The 11489-nt window shown below is 38.0% G+C and overlaps 1 protein-coding gene across 1 annotated transcript in view; it reads left to right on the top strand.

Moving 5' to 3' along the window:
- Positions 1 to 1738: 1738 nt before the first annotated feature.
- GLP2R (glucagon like peptide 2 receptor) overlaps positions 1739 to 11489 on the top strand; it is a 66626-nt gene continuing 56875 nt past the window's right edge. The window contains exons 1-3 of the mRNA XM_072638125.1: positions 1739 to 1834; positions 2472 to 2559; positions 8099 to 8203. Coding sequence (XP_072494226.1) covers positions 1739 to 1834; positions 2472 to 2559; positions 8099 to 8203 — 289 coding nt within the window. The remainder of the gene's footprint in view (positions 1835 to 2471; positions 2560 to 8098; positions 8204 to 11489) is intronic.

The raw sequence follows: 11489 nt of genomic DNA, 5'->3' as shown, positions 1-11489 counted from the left end.
TCAAATGGTCACAAGCCCAAAAAAGTGTTCTTGGAAAAACTTAAGACTTAGAACATCAGACATCAATTTAAAAATGGGAAAAAAAAAAAGCAATACAAGATAATTATGAAAGAAAGTTAACCAGTTGAAAAAGAGGTACAAAATCTTAAGGAAGAAAATAACTCCTTGAAAACTAGAATTGGGCAAGAGGAATCGAATGACATTATAAGATTCTAAGAAATAATAAAACTAGAAAAAATAGAAGAGAATATGAAACATATCATTAGAAAAACAACTGGTCCAGAAAACAGAACAAAGAATGACAGTATATGAATTGTCAGACTACCTGAAACTTATGATAAAAAAAAAGAATCTGGATACAATACTGCAAGAAATTATTAAGAAACATTGCCCTGACATTCTAGAACAAGAGAGTAAAGTAGAAATAGTAAAACAAAATCCATCCTTCACCACTTGAAAGAGGCCCCAGGAAGAAAAATTACAGACATGTTATAGCCAGGTTTCAAAACTCTCAGATTAAGGGGAAAATATTTCAAGCAACTTTAGGTCTTGGAATATTATATTTTGAAGAACAAAAAAGCTGGGGTTGCATCCAGAGTCTAGGAATTCAAATCTGGTCTCAGATATTGCATGTCTCAACTTCTCTCACTCATCTTGTCTGTGCCTCAGTTTCTTCATCTATAAAATAAGGATAAAAATCACACCTACCTCCCAGGGTTATAAGGATAAAGAGGGGTAACCTATGTAAAGTGATTCATAAGAATTAAATCACTATATAAATTCTGGATATTGTTATTAACCAAGTGAATGGACTTGGGCTACATCACATTTTTAATGTCTTTAGACTTTAGCTCTATAAATGTAAAATAGGTAAATAATTCCTTCCATATATAAGGGTTGTTTGGAGGATATTGTAGGGGATGTTAAAGCTCTCTAAAAGCATAAGTACATTGCAGTTACAAAGTGCTATTCAACAGTCTTCTGCAGCAACAACCCTCTACTAGTTAATAAAGGTTGGGTAAATTTTATATGGAAAACATGTCATGAGTTTCTTGAGGACAAAACATTTGTCTCATATTCTAGTCCACTAGAATCTAGTGGAAAGAAGTCAGGAGATTTGAATTTAAATCTTGGTTTTACCATTGTGTGACCTGGGACAAGTCACTTCACTCCTTGGGACCTCTGTTTTCTTATTGAAAAAAAAAAAAGATGACGGGATTGGACTTGATGACTTCTAAGATCCCTTCCAGTTCTAACATCCTGTGTTTCTAATTATTCTCAGAATAATATCTTGCACATGGTAGGTGATATAATTTTTTAAAGAATTCTTGGGAAAGTGTCTAAGACATTTATGGGAGAACCAAGTTCTTCAAAGTCCAATTCACATTTAATATCTGTAGGATTCCCCAGAGAAAGTCCAATTTATTTTCAATCAATCAACAACTTTTTATGATGCACCTGTTTTGATTAAGCACTTTTATTAAGCATACGTTTCAGACACTGTGCTGGGTTCTATAGACAATAATATGCAATTGAATCAACTGTTTTCAGTGAATTTGACTTCCATTGAGGGAGTATAAAGCTCATGAATAAGTAAATAACTACTGAATATTTACAAAATAAACACAGTGGTTTGGATGGGGGTAGAACTAATGACTGGATGAATCGGGAAAGGTTTCTTGAAGGAGATGGCACTTGAATGAAGTCTTGAAGGGACCTGGGGTTCCAAGATATAGGGATGACAAGGAAGAGAACTCCAGGCACAGGGAACAGCCTCCTGTCATGCAAAGATGTGAAAGTGGGAGATGGGTATGTCATGTGTGACCAAGAGCAAGTGAGCCAGTTTGTCTGGAGTTTTATCACCCTGAAAAATTTTATCACCCTAGATGGTGAAGATCTTTTGATAACAAATAGAGGCATTTGTACATTATTTTAAAGGAAAGGGGAGCCACTAAAGATTTTTAAACAAATGATCAACATGATCAGACTTGCACTTTGGGAATATACTTGACAGCTGAATGGAGGATGGTTTGGAAAGGGGAGTGATGAGATACAAGTAAGTCAACTAACATACTGTGAAATAGTGCAGGCAAGAAGATGAGAGACTCAACCAAAGTGAAAAGAGAGAAAGATGTAAGAGATATTGTGGAGAGAGAATCAATAAGACTTGGCAATTGATTAGATCTGCGGGTGAATGAGAATAAAGAATCATGGATTATTCCTAGATTGTGAACCTGGGAGACAGGAAGGGTGGTGACGTTCTTGATAGAAATGGGGGAGTGAGAAGGCAAGGCAAGTTTAGAGGGAAAGATAATGAGTTCTGTTTTGGACAAGCTGATTTTGAGATACCCATGGGACATTCAGGTGGAGATATCTAGCAGGCAGTATGACTCTTAGATGATAAAATAGTCATAACTAGTCTCTACCTTTTTTTTTTCAGTGACACAAATTATTTTTTGGGCTCCCTTTAGGTTACAGGATCTCTCCTAGAGGAGACAACTCAGAAGTGGTTTCAATACAAAGAAAAGTGTCTCTTCGAGCTACAAAAGCGACCCTCTGGTAAGCAAACTCATTCTTTAATTGTGCACTTTGCCTGACTGCCATGACAACTTGAGATCCCAACTACACTCCTTGTTAGGAAGTTTTAAAAGCCAAGAGGTTCCAGAACCCTTATACAGGTCTAAACTACCCTCATATCATTTTAACATATACCTCAATAATTTGATTGCATTCAAAGACCTACTCTGCTCAACTAATGACATATCCCAGATCTTTTGGCTATACCTGAATGATAAAAAAGAGAAAGAGAAAATCCAGAATTTTTCCTATGCTGAGAACTGACAACTTTTCTTATACCATCCTCCTCACAGTTCACCTTTGTTTTAAGAAGGGAAACAAGGACCAGAGGTTGACTGCATTCTTTTTTTGGCATCTCCTCATGGCCTGTGGGAGCTTAAGAAAGGCAGCAGCTTCCAGATTAAGTGAGATAATTTATACAAAGAGTTTGCAAGCACTATATAAATTTAAATTATTATTCTTATTATCAGTTCTCCCATTTTCACTGAAGTATTGATAGTAACACTTGTTTCTTTCTAAAAGAATTACGGAAACATTTTCTCTTTGTATCACCTTCTTTTCTGAATATATCCCTTGCTGCTCCACTACCCAGTGAGGCATTCCTTGTTTAGCATTGTCTACTGTGCTGTCTCAGAGATCTGGTTCTACCTCTATTGTCATCCTTGATCTTGCTTGGAGCTACTTCTCTCTGTCTCTGTCTCTGTCTCTCTGTCTCTCTGTCTCCCTCTGTCTCTCTCTGTCTCTGTCTGTCTGTCTGTCTGTCTGTCTCTCTCTCTGGGTTTATTTTCTCCCCTTTTAACTTTTCCGTTTTCTGACTTCAGGTTTGGGGGTTCTCCAGAGGGAAGGTGACTGGGATAACTCACTCCTCGCAGGGTTCTAGGGCCACTGCACTCAGGCTTCCTGTTGAGTAGTTCCATTGAAACTGTAGCCCATGAACCTCTGTAGGTATATTTCACATAAACATATTAGCCAGGATGACTCTGTTGACTGTTAATCAAGTCATTTACCAAACAAAATGCAAAGCAAAAATAAGTGATATAACATTCTAACCATAACACTGGGGTGCCATCAATGCATTCAGTGCCCATGGAAAACAGTGGGGCCAAATGAAAAGATTGGGGTAACGAGGAGAATGTGTAGGGAACACATATTTCTAGACCAACTCACAACTCAGGAACTTCAGAGAGCTCTAGCCTGACTTTCACATATATTTGAGGTTTTGGCTCTGCAGGGCAGAAAGTGACATCCTTACATTCATGCAACTCAGAAATATATTCTTAGTACCCTTTTACTCTGCCTGATTCACAAATGGATTCTCACCTTGAAAAATATCACTCCCATTTATAATGAGTAACGAAAATCTCATCTCCACTGAGTGAAATATAATTAGACAAAATACATTTGTCCAGTAATCATAAAATGGTATTGCAGTTGAACATTTCCCAGTTATTAATTCTAAAATTCTCTAGTTTTTCATACATAAATGAGCAACTAGAACAAAAACCCTGAGGCAGGTTAAGCGCATTGTAAGAATGATTAAAAAAAAGACAAAGGAAAAGAAGTAGTTTTGCAAAACTCAGTCCCCAAACACATCAACCTCAATCTGCACATAGCTCAACATTCCATACCCCTAGTATCTAGCTCTGGAATGCATTCAGGTGCATTTTCTTCACTCCTTTCTGAGGCCATCTTTAATCATTAAAACTTCATAGTATATAGCTTTTCTCTCTTTATTTACATGACTGTAATCATTGTGATTATTGTTTTCCTGGTCTTATTTACTTCTCTCTGAATTAGTTTGTAAGATCATAGAATCACAGAGTTGGAGCTGGAAAGGACCATTAGCTCATCAGATAGGACTTCCTAACTACTATAATTATTTTGGTTCAGTCGTGTCTAACTCTGTGTGATCCCATGGACTGTCCATGGGATTTTCTTGGCAAAGATACTGAAGTAGTTTGCATTTCCTTTTCCAATGTGTCCCCATTTTACAGATGAGGAACTGAGGCAAGTAAGGGTTAAGTGACTTGCCTGGGGTCACACAGCTAGTAAGTGTCTGAGGCTGCATTTGAACTCAGATTTTCCTGACTCCAGCTCTGGTGCTCTATTTACTGGGCCACCTTGATACCCTTATTATACAAGCAGGTAGACTGAGATCCAGAGAGATTAAGGGATTTGTCCGAGGTCACAAAGGAACCAAGTAATGGAGGCAAGATTTCAACTAAAACCATTGTTCTTTCTACTCTACCACACTACCTCATAGAAGTCTTCCCATGTTTATCTGAATTTTTGATAATTTGTAATTTCTTATGGAACAATAAAATTCCATTCCATTCCTGTATAACACAATTTATTTAGCTATTCCTCGAACAATGAGCATCTACTTTGTTTCTAATTTTTGCCACTGCAAAAAGTATCACTCTGAATATTTTCACCCTGGGTTCTTCAAGACCATGATGGGTGAGTTACAAGGTCACTGGAGAGACTTTGAATACAGGTCAGGTGGCATATACAGTCATCCAATGGCCAGGCTGTATGTAGAAAGGCTCATTATCAGCAGCTCAGACACCAGTAGCAACGTATGAAACCATATGCTAAGTAGCTCTGGGATTTTGATATGAATTGTGGAAGGCCTAGGCAGTATAGATTTTGTGATATATTCAAATAAGTACCACAACCACAACCTTCCAGAAGTGGAGTCATGTCGGGGGGGGGGAGGGATTAGGGAATGCCTTCTGCTCATGAACCATGAATCTTAAATACTGAAAAGAGCACAGGATCTGGAGTCAGAGGACCTAAGTTTGAATCTCATCTCTGTTACTTTCTGGAAATGTGACCAGAAATGAGAGGCAAATCACTTTCTTTCTCTGGGTCTCTATTTCCTCATATATAAAATGAGGGGTTAGACAACATGTTCTCTAAACCCCATCACCCACTAATGGACTTCTCAGTCTCAACATTTTAGGTAAAAAAATAAAAGGACCTCCTCCCACAAAGACCCCTGCTTTATGGGCCGGCTTACCTAAATCTGCTCTGTTGTAGCCAATATAGATTCACATGGGCATGAGCTGGTGATCCAAGGCCAGACTTCAGTGCCATTCATAAGGGGCTGATTCAGAACTGAGGACTAGAACCCTGGTCATGCATTCAATATTTCTTACTAGTAGATTGACTTTGAGAGCACGGAGTCAATAATACTGTGAGAAAGTGTTCGACCCAGAAGTTGTTTTGATCGTGGAGGCCAAGTGTCTACTATGCGGACATACAGTCTGTGGGAAAGAAGTACTCCCTCTGTTGGATTCCCTGGAGGTTTTTCATGGCACATACAGTGTAATAGAGCTAATGTTAACGTGACATAGTGGAGAGAGTACAGCATCTGGAAGCAGAGGGCCAAGGTTCAAATTCCAGCACTGCTGCTTACCACTTCTGTATGCTTGGACAAATCACTTTTCTAGCTGGTGTCAGGTTTTTCATCTGTAAAATGTGAGGTTGGATTAGATAATTCTTAGGACCTCTTATAGCGATAAAATCCTTTATGATCATAACTTTCATACCCTTTCTACCTTTTCATTCTTCTTACGTTTTTCTCCTTTCCACATACTCTGTGATCCAGTGACACTGTTCACTTTGAAGACACCAGTGCCCCAACTTTGAACATTTTCACTGCTGTCCCCCATGCGTGGAATAATCTCCCTCCTCATTTCTGCCTCATGGTCTTCTTTACTTCCTTCAAGCCTCAGCAAAAATCCCATCTTTGGCAAGAAGACTTTCCCAGTCTTCCTCAGTGCCTTTCCTCTAAGACAGTCCTCATTTTATCTTATATATGCCTTTTTTATACATAATTGTTTGATGTTGTCTCCCCAATTAAACTGTGAGTTCTTTGAGAGCAGGGACTGCTTTTTCTTTGCTTGCTTATTTTTTTATTTTGCCTTGTAATCTCAACACTTTGTACAGTTCCTGGAACTGAGACATGCTAGTTGAGTGGATGACTGATCTCAGGTCTAACTTCTCAGCATATGGCACTTTTATGAACTATGTAGCTCAATCTCCTTTGCTTGATTTTGGGGGACTTTATATTGCTATCACCTTACCCTTTCAGAATTACTTCAATATTATTCACAATTATGTTCTGTGAGCTCCTGCCAAATAAGACTACTCTTTTCCCTCTATGTATGTTTCATAACCCTATTAGATATTACATTGAAAACCTCCTCTCACTCTAGTTACTATGAACTATGTTATCAACATATCAGGCACTTAATCTGTTGAATTAAATTGAATCTAGCAGACTAGGAGAGACCTTGTGTTTTTATGCAGACCAAAGCCTCTGTCTACAGATGCAAAGAGAAGTAATAAAATGATGTCCCAATCCCCTTACTAGAAAAATATATGTATCATCATCCTTAATCCCTTAATCATTTTGTAAGTAAAGAACTTGCCAAATATCACTCAAGGACTTTATTCAGGATGTTTCACAGCATGACAATTTTTCAAGGAGGTTAAAAGTTGATTGTTTTCTGGTTAACTTACTAGGTATAGAAACATGCCCCAATTTATTTAGCCATATATACAGATCTATTTAAATGAGGGAATTGCTGGATTTCTACTTCATTGTTTATTATATCCACACTGGTTCATTATCTATACTTATCAGTTGTAACTGTAATTAGAGAGATAAAGCAATTGAGCAGGCATAAAAAGGAGGACAGGAAATCAGTAGTTCTTGCCAATGTGACAAATAAGGGGACCAATCTTTCTCCCACTCTGAGGTTGGTGGTGAGTAGTCATTAAAAGCAGAGAAAGCTGAGACTTTGGAGGGTGCTTTTTTATGAACTGGTCCACTAAACGACTGCTTGAAGATCTGGTTATCCTCTGAAGGAGGAAGAGAAAACCAGATAAGACCTCTTTGGAGAACAGTTCATCTGTTCAAATATGGTGTTCTGGGGGACTTTCCCTACATGTCTTTCTGCATGTCCTCAGGAAGTCTTGATGTCCTGCTTAGAGAGGGTGGTAAAAGATTGGAACACCAAAGGTTCTGTATCACAAGCTAGACCTTCCCTATTCTCTGGTATGTCTTGGGGCACTTTCTCACTCTAACAACCTTCCAAATAGTTGGAATATCTCTGCTTGTACATACCAGGCTGACTTGGCCAGGACAGGAAGGACTTTGCTGTCCAACTACTAGAATGAAAATTTCTCATCTTTTATAAATCTCAAAATACTATATAACATGTCATAATTGTTATCCTCTATCTTTTAATCTTCCTCAGTGACTACCCACCCAGAAAATGCTTGATAATGGTTCTTTAGGCTCAGCTAGGTGGGACAGTGGATAGAGCACTGGCCCTGGAGTTATGAGGACCTGAGTTCAAGTCTAGACTCAACACTTGACACTTACGATCTGTGTGACCCTGGGCAAATCACTGAATCCCGATTGCTTTGTGAAAAAAAAAAGAAAGAAAAATAAAGTTAGTTTAATGAGTTCATTTGAGTCTCTCCTTTTTTTTTTTTCTTTTTATAGGTGTGTATTGTAATGGGACATTTGACAGGTATGCATGCTGGCCTCATTCACCTCCAGGAAATGTCTCCATTCCCTGTCCTTCATACTTACCTTGGTGGAAAAAAGGTATCATGCTACGTTTTACTTATTTTCTAAAACCCATCGAAGGGACTGGTGCATCTGATGCGCTTATAATAAAATTAGAATGAGTTTCTAAAAATATTCTGGAAAGTTTTGAAGATAATTCAAGTTAAATTTAGGAAGAAAGTCAGACTATTGTGTTACCACATTGATTTAACTGTGGTATTTAGAAGAATGTTAGTGGTGGTTTTAGAGACAGCCTGTTTAAAGCGGGGTGCTCAAAAGGCTGTATGCCTACTTGTGTCAGAGAGTGAAATACCTTTTCTGAAGTCATTCTCAAGTGAATGCTAGTTAGAATCACTTCCTAAGAAACTACTGAAATCCCTCCAGATATGTAGAGATATTATAGAAACCCCAAGACACCCTTAACACAACTTTATTGAATCAAGAGAGTCTGATGGTTCCAGACCTTTCATAGTCCTAAACACCCATGGCCTCCCAGAAAGAAAAAAAAAGGAGAAAAATATAATCTCTGAAAAAGGCCAACCCTATCTATTCCAGTGTCAGTTTCTATATTAGTTATTCCCTTTGACTATACTTTCACGTACCTATCCAGTAATCCAAAATGCAAATGACATAGGATTGCTTTAAGAGAACTCATATAGAAAAAATCCAAACATAGAAACCAGATAAATTGTAGTGACAGAACTTTCTAGCTGAAAGGATCTTAGAGTTCAGTCTAATCTAATCACTTCATTTTCTAAATGAAGAAATGGAAGTCCTGCCTATTATATTTTTAAATGTAGTACTTGGGGACAATCCCTCAATCCCTAGCTTGGGTCCTCACAAAAAGACTACCCCAAATTAGAGGCATTCTGTGGATTCACATTTGTTTACATCCATAGTTCACTAATTCCCACCCATGTGTTTGCTTTTAATAGTCAGACAGAGAACTTGATTAGTCTAGAGAAAAGTAAAAATAATAACCAATAATAGCTAGCATTTATATAGCATTTAATATGCTCTGGGCACTGTGCCAAGTACTTTACAAATACTATTTCATTTGATTCTCACAACAACTCTGACAGATAAGTGTTATTACTATTATTCCTGTTTTATAGATGAAGACATAGAGGCAAACAGAGGGCAGGTGACTTGCTCAGGGTCACAGAGTTAGTAAGTGTCTAAGGTTAGATTTGAACTCAGATCTTGAATATTTAATGAAAAAAATTTAAGAAAAATAGTGATAAGTATCTGCTAAAAAAAATCTGGCATGTGCTATTTTGTTCACAAACATGCCTATTGGTATAAAGAGCAGAATACGTATAGGAAATACATATGGTGGGGCACATATATAGGGAACATATGTGGCAAGGTACATGTGTGGGGAGAAGATATGTAGAGAACAGGTGTGATCATGGTGTACAAATAGAGGGTCACACATGTAAGGAACATGCATGGAGAGTCTTATACTTAAGGACTATGTGTGGCTAGGGTGGACCTCTAGAGGGGCTGCTCATGCCTCCTACACTACAGAGTCATTGCTATATTCTGGTGGTGTCAATGTGTTGCTTCAGCTGGATCAGTTCCCCACTTGTCTTCACTAGGAGTGTTGTGTCTGCCGGATTCTGCTCTGCTGGACACCACTGGTTACATGGTTGCAAAGTTTCTCTATGCTTCCACCTTCTGGCTATAGCTGAAATCCTTGGTTATTGTGCTATTTCTTCCTCATGAGAGGAATTTTGAAATTTTTTCACTTCAGGTCTCTGAAACACCACCTATCCACTCTCCCCTCTTTTCTTTTAAATTACTTTAAGGAAAGGAATAGCCTTTGCCTTAGTAATAAGGTCAGCAAAATCATACTTAGGGGCAGATACATTTTCATGTTTTGTTTTGTTTTCTTTTTAAGAATGTGTTGTCTCTTCCTTCCCTGAGTCTTAACTAGAAAAGTTTTTACCACCAACAGGAGGGTCTTTTCTATAAGGAACCATGTTCCTTAGAACACATAACAAATTGATTGAATAATTGTGTATATGATGACTAAAAAGAGAGAGAAGTGAAAAATGAAAGGAGAAATTTTTCTAATCTATTCAACAAACATTTATTCAACACCTGTGGTGTACCAGACACTATACTAAGAAATAAAAAGTAAACAAATAATTCTTTCCTCAAAAGAATTCATTCTATAGGGGATAGGGGAGAGATACAAGTTGTACATAAATGAAAAAAAAAGTATGAAGTAAATCAAGAAAGGAGAGAACACCAACAACTTGTGGGGTCAAGTAAGCCTTCATGGAGGAGATGGTACCCAAGCTAGGCATTGAGGAAAGACAAAAATGTGGAAAGGAGGCTACGAGCAGGAAGATGACTTATACAAATGCATGAAAGATGGAGATAAGACACTTCTGAAACCAAGATTTCCAGTCCTATTTCATATTGGACTCTATCATAAGAACCAGGTTCTAGGCCAACCATGTTGAGAGTTACCTATACTCAGATCATGGCACCTTATTTCCTGCCTGCCTGTGTTCCTATGTCATTTGCCTCTTCTCTCAGTATCAGTTTCTCCATTTCTGAAGGAAGAAAGCAAATATTTATTAAATACCATCTGTATACCAGGCACAAGTGCTTTGCAAATATCTCATTTGATTTCACAACAATCTGGAAGGTAGATGCTGTTACAATCCTCATTTTACAGTTTGAGAAACTAAGGAAGAGAGCAAAGGACTTGCCCAGGTTCACATAGCAAGTATTTGGGTCCAAATTTGAATTTAGAGCTTCCTGATTCTAGGTCCCACGTTTTATCTACTGAGCCACCCAGATGCCCCTAAAATAGGGATAATAATATTTGTAATACTTTCCTTACAGTATTATGATGAGGTCAGATCTGAAAGCTCTGAATGAGAAAAGCCTAAACTTGCTACTCAGATTTTTGTTGTTGTTGTTCAGTTGTGTCCAACTCTTTGTGACCCCATTTTGGGTTTTCTCAGCAAAGATACTGGAGTACTTTGCCATTTCTTTCTTCAGCTCATTTTATAGATGGGGAAACTGAGGCAAAGAGTTAAGTGACTTGCCCAGGATTACAGGGCTAGTCTTCCTGAATTAAGGGTCTTACACTCTATCTATTGTGCTACCTTGCTTCTCATTATATGGTTACAAGTTATTATTAGTGTAGCCCCTTACCAGTAAGGGAGCTCATATGATATATAGCTTTTCTCAGAAGGAGGCACTGAAGAATCATGGGTGGTATAAGCCACAGAAGACATGGAAGCCACAGGAGATGGAGAAGGCCAAGAACTTTTGAGTTCCATGGACAAAATAAGGGATAAGT

The sequence above is a fragment of the Notamacropus eugenii genome, chromosome 2, assembly GCF_028372415.1.
Source record: "Notamacropus eugenii isolate mMacEug1 chromosome 2, mMacEug1.pri_v2, whole genome shotgun sequence".
Lineage (NCBI taxonomy): Eukaryota > Metazoa > Chordata > Mammalia > Diprotodontia > Macropodidae > Notamacropus > Notamacropus eugenii.
This window is presented reverse-complemented; position numbering and strand designations above follow the sequence as displayed.